General features: G+C 44.6%; 2 protein-coding genes across 2 annotated transcripts; one reads left to right on the top strand and one right to left on the bottom strand.

The window, feature by feature from the left end:
- Positions 1 to 873: 873 nt before the first annotated feature.
- On the top strand, positions 874 to 2,401 carry LOC109760494 (probable long-chain-alcohol O-fatty-acyltransferase 4). The gene has a single exon (XM_020319304.4). It carries the CDS (start codon positions 1,132 to 1,134, stop codon positions 2,164 to 2,166), a length of 1,035 nt encoding a protein of 344 aa, XP_020174893.1. The 5' UTR covers positions 874 to 1,131; the 3' UTR covers positions 2,167 to 2,401.
- Positions 2,402 to 2,493: 92 nt separating this feature from the next.
- Positions 2,494 to 9,899, bottom strand: LOC109760492 (cyclin-T1-3). Its single transcript, XM_020319303.4, has 7 exons — positions 9,546 to 9,899; positions 7,714 to 7,983; positions 6,100 to 6,181; positions 5,304 to 5,438; positions 4,834 to 5,009; positions 4,600 to 4,751; positions 2,494 to 3,526 (listed from the first exon to the last, which is right to left on the bottom strand). Exons 2-7 carry the CDS (start codon positions 7,950 to 7,952, stop codon positions 2,847 to 2,849), a joined length of 1,464 nt encoding a protein of 487 aa, XP_020174892.1. The 5' UTR covers positions 7,953 to 7,983; positions 9,546 to 9,899; the 3' UTR covers positions 2,494 to 2,846.
- Between the last annotated feature and the right edge of the window lie 10,887 nt (positions 9,900 to 20,786).

Raw genomic sequence — 20,786 nt, 5'->3', positions numbered from 1 at the left:
AGGTGATGCCTGTGAGTGGCATGGCCGCTGAGCCAAGTGAGTTGGCACCTATGCTCTCTTCGCGAAGGAACTTTGTGACTTGCGCGCTAGCATGGAGGTTGCTAGACCTGGTTTGGGAAGGTCGATTATTTGCCTCTTGACGGGGACGCCAATAAGGGGCAAACAAAAGAAGGTGGGCAAATGCAAGATTGGTGTCATAGGCAAGGCGTCTCTGGTTGCTTGATGGATGATCTTCGGTCTCTCAGCATGTCCTCTTGGACTGGAAGGTGCATGATGTCTTGTGTCGAGGTGTTCTTGTCGGGATTCACTTGGCATAGGAGCAGTGTCGGGGTTTGTGGATGTTGTGCATTCGGGGAGTTTGGCAAGGGCCGACTATGCGGTTGTGGAGTTTCTTGCCATGTGAGTAGTTGGTCTGTGCTCCGTTTGTATAGGTTTTCGCCCGGTTTTACTTAAATTAACTGGGCAATTCTCTTTTTTCTTAATTAATCGATGAGGCAAAACGTTTGCCTCTGATTCCAAAAAAAAATTGGTGTTTGCCGTGTACAAGTTCTGCAAGCGGGCATAATCACTAGCTAGCTGCTAGCGTTCATGCTTCACTCCTTTGTATGGGCGTTTGAATTTGGGGCCCTTGCAATGCGATGCCCGATGCACTTGGACTGTATTTTTTCCTTAACCAGAAATCCTTATTCCAATAATGCAAAACGGCTAAAGCTTTAATCTCTCTCAGTAAAACTCTATTGGGGGTTCATGGCTCCCCGAGTTGTTGATCGCCTCAACCATCTGCTTCAATCATGACGTTGGTCATACTCCATTCTTGTTTGTTTCAATCCACTTGGGCTGTTGGGCACTTAGGTGGGCTAGCAGATTACCACTAGCATGGATTCTTCTGCTACTAATATGTTTCCCTTTCGACATTATATAATGATGATGACAGCGGGGCAGCCAAAAGAAGAAGAAAATCCTACTTATTATCGTGCTTCCATCTGCCAAGTGAGCTCACACTGTTGACTCGAAGAAGACCACCACGAAATTCCCGATCTCGCGCGTGCTCCTGGATCTTGTAAAGCTCTACAATAAGGCGGCGCGAGTAACCTCCGGTGGCCGTCACATCTGGGCAAACGGCCATCAAGAATGGCCGGCGGCGACCTGCGCAGCCTGGCGGCGGTCTCGGCCGCGGTGACCGCGGCCATGTGCTACGTCCGTTTCGCCGCCGGGCGCCTCCGCCCGGGCCTGCCCCGCCTCGCCGCGTTCCTCCCGGTGCTCGCCGCCCTCCTGTTCCTCCCCTTCGCCTTCCGCGCCATCCACCCGCGCGCCATCTCCGGGTTCTTCCTCGCCTGGCTCGCCGAGTTCAAGCTCCTCCGCCTCGCCGCCGGGCAGGGCCCCCTCCACCCGTCCCTCCCGTTGCCCGCCTTCGTCGCCGTCGCCTCCGGCCCCGTCAGGCTCCGCGGCGACGGGCCCGACAAGGCTCAAGGCACGTCGTCGGGCCTGGACCTCGCCTCCTCCGCCGTCATGGCCGCGCTGCTCGCCGTCATCGTGTCGCTGTACCGGTACCAGGAGGTGATGAACCAGTACGTCCTGCTCACACTCTACGCGTTCCACGTGTACTTGGCCCTGGAGCTGGTCCTGGCGTCGGCGGCCGCGGCGGCGCGCGCGCTGCTGGGCATGGATCTGGAGCCGCAGTTCGACCGGCCGTACCTGTCGGCGTCGCTGCGGGACTTCTGGGGCCGGCGCTGGAACCTGTCGGTGCCCGCCGTGCTCCGGCCGTGCGTGTACCGCCCCGTGCGCGCGCGCCTGGGCCAGCCCGCGGGGGTGCTCGCGACGTTCCTGGTGTCCGGGCTGGTGCACGAGCTCATGTTCTACTACATCACGCTGCGGCCGCCCACCGGGGAGGCGACGGCATTCTTCGCGCTGCACGGCGCGTGCGCGGTGGCGGAGGCGTGGTGGGCGAGGCACGAGGCGTGGTGGCGCCCGCCGCGGCTGGTGGCCACCCCGCTGACGCTGGCGTTCGTGCTCGTGACGGCCTTCTGGCTCTTCTTCCCGCCGATCACGAGGCCCGGGGCAGACAAGCTGGTGATCGCCGAGTGCGAGGCGGCCGTCGCGTTCGTGCGGGACGCCGGGGCCTGGGCGGCCGGCTCCGTCCGGTCGGTCTGGACTGGGCGCTCGTAGTACGGAGACGGCGGGTGCGTCACGCCTGATGCGCCCGCGAAGAATGGCTCGTTGCTCAGGCGGCAATTTTTGTGTGTATTGCGCCTGCGGCTGTCTATTTGTTACGAAAATGTACCGAAACAAATCAATAGCCTGGTTATTAATCGCCGCCCGAGGGCAGCGATGGCCGGCGGTGGCGTCAAGCTGACGGCCGTTCGTCGCCGTCACTTTCAAATAGAGGGTCCCTCGTTCATTACTCGCTTCTCACACCAATTAACTGACGATGATTGACAGTACCAATGGCACACCCAAAATACGGAGCATCAGATCACAGCACCAGCATAGAAATGTCCCAAACAAATTTGTTTCAAATCCATATAAATGTCCCAATCCAAATGCTTGGAATCCATATATTTAAAATGCTATTTATATAGCCTACGGGTGCAGGCCATGCAGCCTCTTTCCTATCGTTCCTCAACACCAAACGGCTGCCGAATGTTCCATAACCTGAACATGTACATACTCCTCATCTTTTCAAGTTACAGTACAGTACATTTCAAATCTCCCAGCATAGGCAAACAAGCACCTGTATGTTCCCGCGATGCAAAAACTAGGTACCACGCATTGGCGCTCAAAACACCAGTTCTCAGTCCATCACCGCCGATCACCTTCGCCAGGGCGACGACAATGAATACTTCATCTCATGGCCTCAGCCTCTTGATGTCTCTCTCGGCGCTGCGGTCATTGCTCCTGTGCTCGTGCACGTCCTTCCTCTTCCGGTTGTCGGGGCCAGGAGAGCGGTATTCCTGGCCATCCAGGGACAGCTCGCCCTCTTCGGTGTTCTCCGCCTTGCAAGCCGTGTTCTGGTGATCCTCCCGGTGCGCGGGGTGGGGCCAGCTCTGCCTTCTGTCGTGTTTTTTCTCGTCCTCGGCAGCCAACTCCACGCCATGTTCCAGCTCCCTCTCAATCAGGTCATCATCATCCATGACGTCCACTTTCCTACCAGCATCGCCTTTCGACTTCCTCCGTTTCTCCAGCGCAGCTTTCACCTTATCCTTATCTATCTTTTTCATCGCATCCATCATTGATGAGGACATATTTGTGCCTTCATTGCTGTTGGTAGTGCCATCCCTTGCTTCACTCTTGGGTATCCTCTGGTTTGAGTTCTGCTTTTCAGGCTGAGGGTGGTCATGCCCGTGACGGCCTGGTACGCTCGACTGTCTAGGTGCTTGATGAGTTTCATGGGCAGGAGGCTCCTCAGTTTTCACAGGAGCACGCTGATTAACCACACTTGCAGAGCTGCCTTCGGTATCATTCCCTTGTGAAGGTGGTGGTCCAACACGGTTCTGCTCGTAGAGCTCCAACATTTGGTTGCTAACCTCTGAAAACAAATGTCACAAAAAATATAAGAATGGTTCTTTGGTATGCACCTTACTTCACAACAAAGAGCATAAAAACCATCACCATGACAGAAATGGAGTAAAAGGAGCATCAGCTCTATAAAAATAGATATAATAACGGGCAATACTGCTCAGTACCGTTGGAAAATCACCAAGCTGAAAAATGCAGTCTGCTGCTTAGTGTGCTCCCAGGCCCCACATGCCATCCACATGTTAGATGATAATTTCCAAACTATACCTCATTGTGATGCTACTAAGCAAATTTTCTGTATAACAGAAATGACAACAGACAAGGGCTACCAGAAAAGTTGTCCTCCAAGTCAACACTCAACACCAACAAAAATACCTCAAGTTCCATAAATAAGGCTACCAAATACAAGTGTCATGGCATTCCCTTGTGTATCCGTATCCCAGAACAATAATACTCCGTTTAGAAAAGGAGCACATCTTAACAACAAGTCAACAACTCGCATACCAAGGAGTTAAGAGGGGTTGTATATTAGGCTTAATGCATTTGCTCATGGAACCGCTTGTGATATGTATATCAGTTTTGCTAAAGCACATCTAGATGTGCCTTAAGTATTGCACATCTAAGTCCTATCTCATTGATCTTACGTGGAGATTCGTGTGGGTATTTTATTTTTATTTTTTATTTTCTTTTTATGTTTGATTGAGTTACTTAGATGTGCAATAACTAGGGCACAATATAATCCTGCGTGCATTGGCTTGCTGCGCCTCGATTTCTAATACGCGCTGTAATGTGAAAAAGAAGTAAAAAAACTAAGACAAGCTTGCTCAAATTATTAAAAGGAAGCAGTACTCTGTGCACCTCACGAAACACCTTGTGTCTCTGACCTAACCAACCTAGTTCCAGTATCATTTCTGAACTAAGATTAAGATGGTGATGAAATTTTGGCCATCCAATCTCATAAGCGCCTAAAGCATGGGAACAATTGCTGCTTGCTTTCAAAGGCATTTAAACTACTATCCTTACAATAATGAATAGTAAAAATTGTGCAAATATGCAATACTGACTATGTATCTAGGGACCAACCTTCCAACTGCCGTGGAGTTACATCAAACTCTTGCCACCAGACCTTTTCCCCGTCTGCTGGAAGCTTGACTTTGAGGAACTTTGCAGCAAGGAAGATTGCGCCGGCCGCAATATGATGGGGCTTAAATTGCAGGCAAAGCGAAGTGCGTAGCCTGTACACCCCTTTTAAGGTATAGTAAATAGGCATAATGGGGGATTACTATTTTTGTAAGGATAAGGGTAATTTCAGCATACCCATCATTGACAAAATTCCAGGCAACTTGAGCAAGTGCATTTTGAGCAACCTTGAATTTTTTTATTGCTTCAACCAAAGGCTTGTAAGGGTGGTGCACATTCATGTCAAAACCAAGTGTTACAAGCACAAGGCGCTCCCCGATCAAAAGAAGTTCCTTCTGTTGTTCATACACTTCCTACACACAACAATACAAACCGTTCTTGTCACAGTACTAGGAAATAAAAATGCACCGGCTATAGAAGAGTTGCAGCTTTATGTTGTGAGGAGAACAAGTATAAAAAAGATTATGTGTGCTACCTTCTGTTGTTCATACACTTCCTACACACAACAATACAAACCGTTCTTGTCACAGTACTAGGAAATAAAAATGCACCGGCTACAGAAGAGTTGCAGCTTTATGTTGTGAGGAGAACAAGTATAAAAAAGATTATGTGTGCTATCAAGAGAATGCTCACAAAAATAATCTCACCTTCTGCTTAATTCGAGCGACTGCAGCAGGATCCTTTTTGTGGATGATCTCATAAGAGATGAGTACGACATCCTTCAGGGGTCTAGGTGTTTCTTCAACTTTACCCGCCAAGAACATGCAAACTGTGGCTATTGTCTGCAGATTATAATGAACTTACATTGACAATTTGCAACATGAAGTTGAGTATAAGAAAAATACTACCCCTAAAAAATAACATATTGCAAGCAGCATGCTCTATATTGTACGCTATCCAAGAAAAAAAATACTTAGGGCCGCTTTGATTCACAGGATTTCTAAAGCAAAGAAATAAGAAAAACACAGCAATAGAGTGTCATGTCTTCTTCAATACCCCAAAAGCATAGGATTCTTTAACAAGAGGTTGGAGTAGATGTAAATTTTCCTTCGAAATCTAATGCAAATGGATCAAGGGAAAATTTATGTAGATTGCAATCCTACAAATCAAACGACCCATGTAGACACAATCCTAAGGATTAGAATCGTCTAAAATTCATTAAGAAATCATTTGAATCAAAGATGCCCTGTAGTGTTAGCCTGCATGTCTTTCCTGCAGAGCCAAACAAAATTTACCATATCATGGAATCCAATAAGATACATGTTCTACAGGCGACAACAAATCATTTATTCTTCTCTTTCACAATATGGGTGGCGAGCATCAATGTTTGAATACATGTTAGTATACTGCCTACCATGCATAGAAAACGATTTATAGATAAAGTAGAAAATATGTTGTTTGATAACAGACATATAAGCTCATAAAAATTTCAGCAAGGCTTACCTGTCTGTCATTTTTGGCATGAGATTGACGAAGGAAAAAACGATGACAAAATACTATAGCTGTAGCAATTGTTACTTGGGGCCTACATAATGAAGTAATTCATCAATAAGGAAAGAAAATACCATAAACAACTATCAACCCACCCAAGAGAACACAATTCATGCAGTAATACAAAGGGGTCTTTACTGCTTCATAAACATTCATGGAGCAAATGTTCCAAGGGCACATAAAGGCCTATAAAACACTAAATACGGTTGAATATTTACTGTTCTACCTAGACAAGGATGTCATCGGCCATTGTTGCATGCCCGATAAAAACGAGTGGGCTAAAAGTAACAAATCAATGAACATAACACTGGGGTAAGGGCCAATATGTTACAAATTCTCTAGAGTAAAAAATCAAAGAATATAAAGGGACTATATGTTAAGAACTTATTCCTTAAAATGCCGTGTGCTGATGAAGAAAACATCAACCCTTTTTAAAGGGAAAAGCTGAGTAACAATATGTTAATAACTTATTCCTAAAATGCCATGTGCTGATGAAGAAGACATTTTTAAAGGTAAAACCTGAATAGTAGTGTCGTCACAGGCATATCTAGCAACTTTCAAACATAAATATCATATTAACAAGCATGTGCTAGCAAATCTCTCAGCTGAACAAATTACACATGGCTTGATAATAGAGAGCTTTACCATCAAATTATTCACATCAAATAGTGCTAAATTATCTCTGAATGTTGTCACAGAAATAAAGTTAAGATACAAAGCTAACAAGCATGGAGTGCACATAAATGCTCAAAAATGCTTAGACAGAAGAAAAACTGGACGGGTCAACGATCAGATAATTATCAAATATTTAACATAGTACATATATCGCATGATTAAATAAAAACATTTAGTCCATATAGTCAAGTAAAATGCCAGGAAAAAGCAGACAAGTTTTTCTGGAAGGGGAAATGATTAAACTAGCACTTGAGCAGTCAGCATGCTTGGCAACCTATCATGTAAGGACACTGTTTATTTTAAACCTATGCGTCATGTTCCCTCGATCACCAGAGGTGATGCTTGTGTGATCTTCTGAATAACATCTGCATCCCTAACATCTTATGTTTTTAACAAACATACCTCACAGTGTATGCTTTAGCTATTCCTCCCATCAAATATTACCATTAAATGTATGTTGATTCGCAGCCTAAGAGTGTCTGAGCATGTCAGACACTTGCCTAACTAGGTCAAACTCGCCTTAACGCTTCCAACTAAACAGGCCCTGACAATCTGTCCGTAAAGGTTATAGAACATAGTCATGCACAGTACAATACAAGAACTGTCATAAAAAAATGCAATCATTTATGCTTTAAGTGTGCACTGTACTTTCCTCAGGTTTTGAAAATAAAATGAGGGTGACACCAATCATAAAGTATCTCAGATATTCTTAACGGAAAATGAGAAAGAAACAAAAACTGCTTGAATGAAATTAAGCTATAGGAAAACATCCAGTTATCTGCAGAAACTTGAAAAGAACTTTCAAGATTCAAATAATACTGCTAAAACATCAGGTATATTACTCAGTAAAAGATGTAACAATAAAATACCCATGGTACAATATATTCTTACACTTTAAGCCTCATCCCGAAATCCTGAAGGAAAGTGCAGTATGACTTGCGAAGGTAAGACTCCTTCTTTAAATCAATACCATCTCTCCTTGAAAGGGAATTCTCTTCTATTTCTTTTCTACTAAAATACCACGAAGCACCAAGTTGATCACCTTCCACACGTCTATCATAGGGAGTTGTATAAGGGCTGTTCTCTACAATTCCATGATGTGAAGAATCACTAGTCTGCATGATATCCATCTATGTTTTTCTTCTTTTCTTACAAAAAAACCTGGCAAAGAGAGAGATATAATGTCACCATTGCAAACTTAGTACCATATAAGCATACATAAACGGGATGGAAGGTGCAGCTATGCACGTAGCAAACTGCATACATATTTTGAAATTTAACATACAGTAAGTTGTGAGGAGCTAAAGGCATCAAACTATATTCCCAATACATACAAAAGAATGGGTGCTATATAATAACAATGAATCCATACAGCTTTGATTAACTGCTTGTCCTGTCCTTCATGGAAGCCCAGTAATTCAAACAAATTTGTGACATGTGGAATATAACGAACCGAAGGGGTTTCTTAATTACAGCGATGAGTCGGGGCCAGGAGGACCACGTGAAGGCACCAAAACTTGGCTTGCGTCAGGGGTTCAGGGTATTGGCGGGAGATGCTGGCGGCGGTGGCGGTGTGTCAGCGCTAGGCTTAGGTCGCTATGTGCAAGAGGAGACGGGTCGAGGCGGTTTTTTCCATCCGGGTCAGCTGAGTCCAGTGGTATTTGCAGGTAATTCTGAGCAACTCATCGTTTGGCTAGATCAGGAATCCTGGAATCCCTCGCTCCAGAAATTTGCATACGCCTAGCCCAGATCTACCAATTCAGCTCACAGAGTTATATTGTTCGGGGCAGTCCATGTGCTCCGTCCTCAGAGTTGGGAGCTGGAGGGCTACGGAGCGGGGCCTTAATCACCCCATAAATCCATTTTTTGTACAATAAAATAACCCATATTTCCTAAATTAAGTTCATTACAATTCATGATCGGTAAAATTAACTTCAAAAGCAATAAATACTGCAACACAAAGTGTGCTCCTGCCAAATACGAGACTGTAACAAAATGCAATAACCACGGTTCAGATTTTTCTGATGATCATGAAAGCCAAATATCAAATCCTTTGACAAACTTGTTACAAGCAGACAATGGTAGAGGAAAGGTATCTTCATAGTTATTGAGTAGGTAACCCAACGTGAAACCTAATGGAGAGTTCAGTTTACAAGTGTGTTGTGTTCTCAAGGTGTTTTCCCAGCTACCGATCAAAGCACGACTAGTTAGTAGCTTTACTGAATGTTGGAACTCAATACAAGAGCAAAATTTGACCACCTAACTGACATTGTGCAGAAGGGATTAAACTAGATTATAAAGCTAATAAGTTCAAACATGAACTATCCCACTCCAGACTCCACCCCAACACAAAAGTAACACAATTATCTAAAGTAACACAACACAAAGCTGCACATTTTTTTATGCAACTGTGGGAACCTGCAAAACTCTCAATTTTATACTTACAAACCCTTTTTTTACAGTATGTCTGGTTTCGATCTGATCCGAACATCCTAATGGCCTAATCTTATTCCCTGACTCTTCTTTTGCATGCCTCAGGAAAAAACTCTGTTTTTTACAGTATATCTCATATAAAAACCTTATTAGTAGGACATCCGATTTGCCTTGTCCATCTATTGCATTCCAAATTAATCATTACACACTATAAAGAAAACCGAATCTGCCACCAAATTGATACAGACTCGGCAGATTTCAGGCATTTATCAAAAGTAATGGGTCCATACCTTGCTCGGGAGAGGTGGAACCGGCGCGGATGGGAGGTTGCTGGAGGGGCCGGCTGGCGGGCAGCTTCCGGAGGTCGTCGTGAAGAAGCAGAGGTGACCTCCTGCCGCCGTCGCCGAGGGGTCGCGGACGAGGCGTGGAGGGTGTGTGCGTGGGGGGCTGGGGGGCGAGGGAGATAAGAAATCAGGCGGCGGCGTGATATTGCCTGTGGCCGGCAACGGAGGGGGAGCGGACGGGGCGGCGGCACAAACCCTAACACCGCCGCATCGCCTCTGAGGTCGCGTGCGACGGGGAAACGAGGGGAGGGATGGGATTACGGGAGGTGTTTTTTTCTTTTCTTTGACGGGACGGGAGGTAGTTAAGAACGATAAGCGACGGTGCTGGCAAATAAGCCGGAAAAAAATCAGCTGGTTTTTTCATTCCAATCTACTCCCTCCGTAAACTAATATAAGAGCGTTTAGAATACTAAAATAGTGATCTAAACGCTCTTATATTAGTTTACAGAGGAAGTACTTTTGTACAGTACATAGAAGGGTCAACTTTTCTAAAAAAATTTGCAAATTATATGGGCGACGCGCTACGCGGTCGGCTGGCGGATGTGTTACAACGATCCGCCGCATGGACGTCCGTTCGATCAGCGTGCTAACAGTCGTCGGATGTAACAACCGCGCCCCGACTCACCCTTCTTTACTTCCCGCAACAACAGCTCTGTTTCAAAAAACAGAGCCCCTATCCACCGTCTCGACCGAGCTGCGCCCAGCGCGGCGCCGCCCCAACCTCCGCAAAACCAGTTGCCGCCGGCGCGCAGGAACAAGTAATTCTTCTAGGCGCCTCTCTGCAACGTCATGGCGCACCATATCGCGGACAGATGATTGGACCCAGTGTAGATCTACCTCACAGAGGGGCCTTGCTTTGAGAACAGTCGCGTCAATCCTTCTCAACTCCGACCCGCCGCGAGCTGGAGTCTCATCCTGATTCACAACCCCCCCCCCCCCCACCCCCTCCCGCGGTTGTGTTTCCTAAAGCTCCTTCGACCAGACCGCATCAGGGGAGCTGGGTGAGTTTCCGACCCTGAAACATGTACACATGTGTGTCTCTAAAACACATGAAGCCCTATGTGTGTTGTGCAAACAAGGCTGAGCTAGAATTCCCCTCTATTTTTTTAGTTGCATTATGAGATGATTGTTACTTGTTGTTTGTCAACCTATTTGATGAAAAGAGCAAAATAAATCACTCATGTGACAAATGCCTCTGATACCATTTTGATTATGTATGCCACGGTGAGTGAAAAATATGTGTCTAATATATCTGTGCACCTGGAAAATATTTTGATTGTCCCTGAAACATGACAAAAACTGTGCACCTGAATTCTTGAAACAACATAAGAACTGTTGATTCCATGTAGATGAAAAATGACTGTTGCACTACACTATTTACAAAAATCATGTGCCTCATTTGCATGAAGCTGGGACTGAAGGGGAAGAGAGTTGCGTCCAAGGGAACATTTCTGTTGATGGTGGTGAAGATTCAAATGGTTTGTTGCATGCTGATGATGTGATGCAAGATGATGAAGATGATGAAGATGTTTCATCGCAGCCGTTGCCGCCCTATGTTGGCATGGTGTTTGACACAATTGAGGATGCCCAGAAATTCTACAAGGACTATGCCTTCAAGTTGGGATTCGGGACACATATATTTTCTACAAAGTACAACCAGAAGAGGGGCTAGAAGAAAGAGGATGCAATAATGATCAAGAGGGTCTTTAGGTGTATGCACGCTAGAAAGCCCGATAAAGCGAAAACGAGTAACACCTCAGAGAGCATTGCGATGGAAAAAAACAACTCCAGCAGGAAGCCTAGCGCTGGAATGGATGTAACAAGAACACGTCATAAGAACAGGATGCTCCGTCATGATTGTAAGGCGTGTATGATTGTTGGGCTTAGGCAGGAGAGATGGACAGTGACTTGCTTTATTACGGAGCATACACATCCACTGATGGAACAACTGGAGCATGTTAGGTACTACCGCTTGCACGGCAAGATACCCGCTGAGGATTACCAACTCTTGCTGACGTTGCATGATGTCAACCTATCAACTTCAGATTGCATGGGTGTGCTTGGTAGGGTCCATGAACGTGACACCAGGATACTCCTGTATGTGAAGAGAGATGTTTCGAATGAACATGCAAAGCTCCGGCAAGCGATAACATTTCGAGACATGGATATGATAGTCCATTACTTTGAGAGGAGGAAGGCCGAGAATCCATAGTTCTTTTTGCGAAGCAAAAAGATCCAGCCACAAACTCCGTGGTGATGGAAATATGCCCTAGAGGTAATAATAAAATGGTTATTATTATATTTCCTAAATCATGATAAAGGTTTATTATTCATGATAGAATTGTATTGACCGGAAACTTAAATACATGTGTGGATACATAAACAAATACCGTGTCCCTGGTGAGCCTCTACTAGACTAGCTCGTTGATCAAAGATGGTTAAGGTTTCCTAACCATAGACATGAGTTGTCATTTGATAACGGGATCACGTCATTAGGATAATGATGTGATGGACAAGACCCATCCGTTAGCTTAGGATATTGATCGTTCAGTTTATTGCTATTGCTTTCTTGATGACAAATACATATTCCTTCGACTATGAGATTATGCAACTCCCGGATATCACAGGAATACCTTGTGTGCTATCAAACATCACAACGTAACTAGGTGATCATAAAGATACTCTACAGGTATCTCCGAAGGTGTTTGTTGAGTTGGCATATATCGAGATTAGGATTTGTCACTCCGAGTATCGGAGAGGTATCTCTGGACCCTCTCGGTAATACACATCATAATAAGCCTTGCAAGCAAAGTGAATAAGGAGTTAGTTACAGGATGATGTATTACGGAATGAGTATAGAGACTTGCCGGTAACGAGATTGAACTAGGTATGAAGATACCGATGATCGAATCTCGGGCAAATAACATACTGATGGACAAAGGGAATTACGTATGTTGTCATAAGGTTTGACCGATAAAGATCTTCGTAGAATATGTAGGAGCCAATATGGGCATCCAGGTTTCTGCTATTGGTTATTGACCGGAGAGGTGTCTCGGTCATATCTACATAGTTCTCGAACCCGTAGGGTCCGCACGCTTAATGTTCGTTGACGATATAGTGTTATATGAGTTATATGATTTGGTGACCGAATGTTGTTCAGAGTCCCGGATGAGATCACGGACATGACGAGGAGTCTCGAAATGGTTGAGAGGTAAAGATTGATATATAGGACGATGGTATTCGAACACCGGAATAGTTTCAGAGTGCACCGGGTAGTCGTCGGGTCACCGGAAGGAGTTCCGGACACCCCCGTTAATTGTATGGGCTTATTGGGTCGAAGGAGGGGACAGACCAACCCACTAGGAGGCTGGTGCACCCCTCTACATGTGGCCAGCCCTAGGGGAAGGAAAGGGGAGGGTGGCCCCTCCTGCCTTTCCCTCCTCGTGAGCGAAAGGAAAGGGGGGCGCCTCCTCCTCCTGCCTTCCTCCCGCACTCATATATGGAAAAGGGGCGCGGCTTGGGGAAGTCCCCAAGTAGGATTCGGCCCTACTTGGGGCGCCCCTTGGCCTCTCTCCTCTCCCCCCACCTATAAATGGAGGGGGCGCCTAGCACAACACACAACATTGTCTTAGCCGTGTGCGGTGCCCCCCTCCACCGTTTACACCCCCGGTCATATTTTCGTATTGCTTAGGTGAAGCCCTGTGGAGATAGCTTCACCATCACTGTCACCACACCATCGTGCTGCCGGAACTCACCCACTACCTCGCCGTCTTGCTGGATCAAGAAGGCGGAGGACATTACCGAGCTGAACGTGTGCTGAATGCGGAGGTGCCGTACGTTCGGTACTCGATCAGTTGGAGCACGAAGAAGTTCGACTACACCAACCGCGTTAACAAACGCTTCCGCTTATGGTCTACAAGGGTACATAGACACACTCTCCCCTCTCGTAGCTATGCATCTCCATGGATAGATCTTGCGTGTGCTTAGAAATTTTTTGTTTTCCATGCAACGTTCCCCAACAGTGGCATCAGAGCCAGGTCTATGCGTAGATGATATGCACGAGTAGAACACAAAGAGTTGTGGGCGGTGATAGTCATACTGCTCACCACCAACGTCTTATTTTGATTCGGCGGTATTGTGGGATGAAGCGGCCTGGACCAACCTTACATGTCCACGCACATGAGACCGGTTCAACCAACAGACATGCAACTAGTGAAGGAAATATGCCCTAGAGGCAATAATAAAGTTGTTATTTTATATTTCCTTATATCATGATAAATGTTTATTATTCATGCTAGAATTGTATTAGCCGGAAACTTGATACATGTGTGGATACATAGACAAAACACCGTGTCCCGCCTCTACTGAACTAGCTCGTTAATCAAAGATGGTTAAGTTTCCTAACCATAGACATGTGTTGTCATTTGATGAATGGGATCATATCATTAGGAGAATGATGTGATGGACAAGACCATCCGTTAGCTTAGCATATTGATCGTTTAGTTTTATTGCTATTGCTTTCTTCATGTCAAATACATATTCCTTCAACTATGAGATTATGCAACTCTCGGATACCGGAGGAATACCTTGTGTGCTATCAAACGTCACAACGTAAATGGGTGATTATAAAGATGCTCTACTGGTATCTCCGAAGGTGTTTGTTGGGTTGGCATAGATCGAGATTAGGATTTGTCACTCCGAGTATCGGAGAGGTATCTCTGGGCCCTCTCGGTAATGCACATCACAAGAAGCCTTGCAAGCAATGTGACTAATGAGTCAGTTGCGGGATGATGTATTACGGAACAAGTAAAGAGACTTGCCGGTAACAAGATTGAACTAGGTATGAAGATACCGACGATCGAATCTCGGGCAAGTAACATACCGATGACAAAGGGAATAACATATGTTGTCATTACGGTACAACCGATAAAGATATTCGTAGAATATGTAGGAACCAATATGAGCATCCAGATTCCACTATTGGTTATTGACCGGAGAGGTGTCACGGTCATGTCTACATAGTTCTCGAACCCATAGGGTCCGCACGCTTAACGTTCGATGACGATTCTGTATTATATGAGTTATGTGATTTGGTGACCGAATGTTGTTCAGAGTCCCGGATGAGATCACGGACATGACGAGGAGTCTTGAAATGGTCAAGAGGTAAAGATTGATATATAGGATGATAGTATTCGGACACCGAAAGTGTTCCAAAGTGTATCGGGTATTTATCGGACTACAAGGGGGTTACCGAAACCCCTGGGGGAAAGATATGGGCCATATGGGCCATGAGAGGGGAGCACACCAGCCCACAAGGGGTGGCGCGGCCCCCTATGGAAGCTGGCTGAATAGAAAAAGAAAAGGGGGGGTTCGCGCCCCCTCCGTTGTCTCTTCTCCTTCCCCTTCTCCCCCTCCAGTAAAAAGGAAAGGGGGGCGAATTGGGTTAGGTCCCCAAGTAGGATTCCTCCTACTTGGGGCGCCCCATGGCAGCTCCCCCCTCCCACCTATATATACGTGGGGAGGGGTGCCTAGAACACACACCAACAATTGTTAGCCGTGTGCGGCACCCCCCTCCACAGTTTACGCCTCCAATCATATTCTCGTAGTGCTTAGGCGAAGCCCTGCGCGGATCACTTCATTATCACCGTCACCACGCCGTCGTGCTGACAGAACTCATCTACTTCCTCGACACTTTGCTGGATCAAGAGTTCGAGGGACGTCATCGAGCTAAACGTGTGCAGAACTGGGAGGTGTCGTATGTTCGATGCTTGATTGGTCGGAACAAGAAGAAGTTTGACTACATCAACCGTGTTGTCAAACGCTTCCGCTTTTGGTCTACGAGGGTACGTGGACACACTCTCCCCCTCTCGTTGCTATGCATCTCCTAGATAGATCTTGCGTGAGCGTAGGAATTTTTTTGAAATTGCATGCTACGTTCCCCAACAGTGGTATTAGAGCCAGGTCTATGCGTAGATGATATGCACGAGTAGAACACAAAGAGTTGTGGGCAGTGATCGTCATACTGCTTACCACCAATGTCGTATTTTGATTCGACAGTATTGTTGGATGAAGCAGCCCGGACCAACCTTACATGACCACGTTCATGAGACTGGTTCCACCGACAGACATACAACCAGTTTTGCATAAAGGTGGTTGGCGGGTGTCTGTTTCTCCAATTTTAGTTGAATCGAATTTGACTATGGCCGGTCCTTGTTGAAGGTTAAAACAACAAACTTGATAAATCACCATTGTGGTTTTGATGCGTAGGTAAGAACGGTTCTTGCTAGAAGCTCGTAGCAGCCACGTAAAATTTGCAACAACAAAGTATAGGACGTCTAACTTGTTTTTTGGAGCGCATGTTGTGATGTGATATGGTCAAGACATGATGTGATATACGTTGTTGTATGAGATGATCATGTTTTGTAAAAGTCAGTGGCAACCGGCATGAGCCTTATGGTTGTCTCTTTATTGTATGAAATGCAAACGCCATGTAATTGCTTTACTTTATCACTATGCGTTAGCGATAGTTATAGAAGCAATAGTTGGCGAGACGACCACGACGCTATGATAGAGATCAAGGTGTCAGGCCGGTGATGATGGAGATCATGACGGTGCTTTGGAGATGGAGATCAAAGGCACAAGATGATGATGGCCATATCATGTCACATATTTTGATTGCATGTGATGTTTATCTTTTATGCATCTTATTTTGCTTAGTATGGCGGTAGCATTATAAGATGATCCCTTACTAAAATTTCAAGGTAGAAGTGTTCTCCGTGAGTATGCACTATTGCAACAGTTCGTCGTGCTGAGACACCACGTGATGATCGGGTGTGATAGGCTCTACGTTCACATACAACGGGTGCAAGACAGTTTTGCACATGCGGAATACTCGGGTTAAACTTGACGAGCCTAGCATGTACAAACATGGCCTCGGAACACTGGAGACCGAAAGGTCGAACGTGAATCATATAGTAGATATGATCAACATAGAGATGTTCACCATTGATGACTACTCCATCTCACGTGATTATCGTACATGGTTTAGTTGATTTGGATCATGTATCATTTAGATGACTTGAGGGATGTCTATCTAAGTGGGAGTTCTTAAGTAATATGATTAATGAACTTAATTTATCATGAACTTAGTCCTGATAGTTTTTGCATATCTATGTTGTAGATCAATGGCCCGTGCTACCATTCCCTTGAATTTTAATGCGTTCCTAGAGAAAGCTAAGTTGAAATATGATGGTAGCAACTACACGGACTAGGTCCGTAACTTGAGGATTATCCTTATTGCTGCACAGAAAAATTATGTCCTTGATGCACCGCTTGGTGTGCCATCCCCTCCAGCAACTGCAGACGTTGTGAACACCTGGCAGTCGCGTGTTGATGACTACTCGATAGTTCAGTGTGTCATGCTTTACGGCTTAGAATCAGGACTTCTAAGACGTTTTGAACGTCATGGACCATATGAGATGTTCCAGGAATTGAAGTTAATATTTCAAGCAAATGCCCGAGTTGAGAGATATGAAGTCTCCAACAAGTTCTATATAGCTGCAAGATGGAGGAGAACAGTTCTGTCAGTGAACACATACTCAAAATGTATGGGTATCATAATCACTTGACTTAGCTGGGAGTTAATCTTCCAGATGTTAGTGTTATTGACGGAGTTCTTCAATCACTGCCACCAAGCTATAAAGGCTTCATGATGAACTATAATATGCAAGGGATGGATAAGACAATTCCCGAGCTCTTCGCTATGCTCAAAGTTGCGGAGGTAGAAATCAAGAAGGAGCATCAAGTGTTGATGGTTAAAAAGACCACTAGTTTCAAGAAAAAAGGGCAAGGGAAAGAAGGGGAACTTCAAGAAGAATGGCAAGAAAGTTGCCACTCCCAGGAAGAAGCCCAAATCTGGACCCAAGCCTGAAACTGAGTGCTTCTACTGCAAAGGGACTGGTCACTAGAAGCGGAACTACCCCAAGTATTTGGCGGATAAGAAGGATGGCAAAGTGAACAAAGGTATATTTGATATACATGTTATTGATGTGTACCTTACTAATGCTCGTAGTATCGCCTGGGTATTTGATACTAGTTCGGTTGCTCATATTTGTAACTCGAAACAGGGGCTACGGTTTAAACGAAGATTAGCTAAGGACAAGGTGACGATGCACGTCGGAAATGGTTCCTAGGTTGATGTGATTGCCGTTGGCACGCTACCTCTACATCTACCTTCGGGATTAGTTTTAGACCTGAATAATTGTTATTTGGTGCCAGTGTTGTGCATGAACATTATATCTGGATCTTGTTTAATGTGAGACGGTTATTCATTTAAATCAGAGAATAATGGTTGTTCTATTTATATGAGTAATATCTTTTATGGTCATGCATCCTTGAAGAGTGGTCTATTTTTTGTTGAATCTCGATCGTAGTGATACACATATTCATAATATTGATGCCAAAAGATGCAAAGTTGATAATGATAGTGCAACATATTTGTCGCACTGCCGTCTAGGTCATATTGGTGTAAAGCACATGAAGAAACTCCATGCAGATGAACTTTTGGAATCACTTGATTATGAATCATTTGATGCTTGCGAACCATGCCTCATGGGCAAGATGACTAAAACTCTATTCTCTGGAACAATGAAGTGAGCCACTGACTTATTGGAAATAATGCATACCGATGTATGCGGTCCGATGAGTGTTGAGGCTCGCGGCGGGTATCGTTATTTTCTGACCTTCACAGATGATTTGAGCATATATGGGTATATCTACTTGATGGAACACAAGTCTGAAACATTTGAAAAGTTCAAAGAATTTCAGAGTGAAGTGGAGAATCATCGTAACAAGAAAATAAAGTTTCTATGATCTGATCGCGGAGGCGAATATTTGAGTTATGAGTTTGGCATTCATTTAAAACAATGTGGAATAGTTTCACAACTCACGCCACCTGGAACACCATAGCGTAATGGTGTGTCCGAACATCATAACCGTACTTTATTAGATGTGGTGCGTTCTATGATGTCTCTTACCGATTTACCACTATCGTTTTGGGGCTATGCATTAGAGACAGCTGCATTCACGATAAATAGGGCACCATCTAAATCCGTTGAGACGACACCGTATGAACTGTGGTTTGGCAAGAAACCTAAGCTGTCGTTTCTTAAAGTTTGGGGTTGCAACACTTATGTCAAAAGGCTTTAGCCTGATAAGCTCGAACCCAAATCGGAGAAGTGCGTCTTCATAAGATACCCTAAGGAAACAATTGGGTACACCTTCTACCACAGATCTGAAGGCAAGATCTTTGTTGCCAAGAATGGAACCTTTCTAGAGAAGGAGTTTCTCTTGAAAGAAGTGAGTGGGAGGAAAGTATAACTTCATGAGGTAATTGTACCTTCTCTCGAATTGGAAAGTAGCTCATCACAGAAAACCGTTCCCGTGATACCTACACCAACTAGAGAGGAAGCTAATGATAATGATCATGAAAATTCAGATCAAGTTACTACCGAACCTCGTAGGTCAACCAGAGCACGTTACGCACCAGATTGGTGCGGCAATCCTGTTCTGGAAATCATGTTACTATACCATGACGAACCTATGAACTATGAAGAAGCGATGATGAGCCCAGATTCCGATAAATGGCTTGAGACCATGAAATCCGAGATAGGATCCATGTATGAGAACAAAGTGTGGACTTTGGTTGACTTGCCCGATGATCGGCGAGCCATAGAGAATAAATGAATCTTCAAGAAGAAGACTGACGCGGATGGTAATGTTACTGTCTACAAAGCTCGACTTGTTGCAAAAGGTTTTCGACAAGTTCAAGGAGTTGACTATGATGAGACTTTCATACCCGTAGCGATGCTTAAGTCTATCCGAATCATGTTACCAATTGCCGCATTTTATGATTATGAAATCTGGCAAATGGACGTAAAAATTGCATTCCTTAATGGATTTCTTAAAGAAGAGTTGTATATGATGCAACCAGAAGGTTTTGTCGATCCTAAAGGTGATAACAAAGTGTGCAAGCTCCAGCAATCCATTTATGGACTGGTGCAAGCATCTCGGAGTTGGAATATATGCTTTGATGAGGTGATCAAAGCATAGGGTTTTATTGAGACTTTCGGAGAAGCCTGTATTTACAAGAAAGTGAGTGGGAGCTCTGTAGCATTTCTAATATTATATGTGGATGACATATTGTTGATTAGAAATGATATAGAATTTCTGGATAGCATAAAAGGATACTTGACTAAGAGTATTTCAATGAAAGACCTCGGTGAAGCTGCTTATATATTATATCCTTTTATTGAAAAATTCTATATCAGAAATTCTTATTCAAGTATCCTTTTATGCTATCCAGGAATTCTATATCATTTCCAAACAACAATATGTCATCTACATATAATACCAGAAATGCTACAGAGCTCCCACTCACTTTCTTCATAAATACAGGCTTCTCCAAAAGTTTGTATAAAACCATATGCTTTGATCACACTATCAAAGCGTATATTCCAACTCCGAGATGCTTGCACCAGTCCATAAATGGGTCGCTGGAGCTTGCACACTTTGTTAGCATCTTTAGGATCGACAAAACCTTCCGGTTGCATCATATACAACTCTTCTTTAAGAAATACATTAAGGAATGCGGTTTTGACATCCATTTGCCAAATTTCATAATCATAAAATGCGGCAATTGCTAACATGATTCGGACAGACTTAAGCATCACTACGGGTGAGAAGGTCTCATCATAGTCAACTCCTTGAACTTGTCGAAAACCTTTCACAACAAGTCGAGCTTTGTAGACAGTAACATTACCGTCAGCGTCAGTCTTCTTCTTGAAGATCTATTTATTCTCTATGGCTTGCCGATCATCGGGCAAGTCAACCAAAGTCCACACTTTGTTCTCATACATGGATCCCATCTCAGATTTCATGGCCTCAAACCATTTTGCAGAATCTGGGCTCATCATCGCTTCCTCATAGTTTGTAGGTTCGTCATGGGCTAGTAACATGACTTCCAGAACAGGATTACCGTACCACTCTGGTGCGGACCGTACTCTGGTTGACCTACGAGGTTCGATAGTAACTTTATCTGAAGTTTCATGATAATCATCATTAGATTCCTCACTAATTGGTGTAGGAATCACTGGAACTGTGATGGACTACTTTCCAATTCGGGAGAAG

The sequence above is a fragment of the Aegilops tauschii genome, chromosome 2 (genome assembly GCF_002575655.3).
Source record: "Aegilops tauschii subsp. strangulata cultivar AL8/78 chromosome 2, Aet v6.0, whole genome shotgun sequence".
Classification (NCBI taxonomy): domain Eukaryota; kingdom Viridiplantae; phylum Streptophyta; class Magnoliopsida; order Poales; family Poaceae; genus Aegilops; species Aegilops tauschii.
The sequence above is the reverse complement of the archived record's forward strand: the minus strand, read 5'-3'. Positions and strand labels throughout refer to the sequence as shown.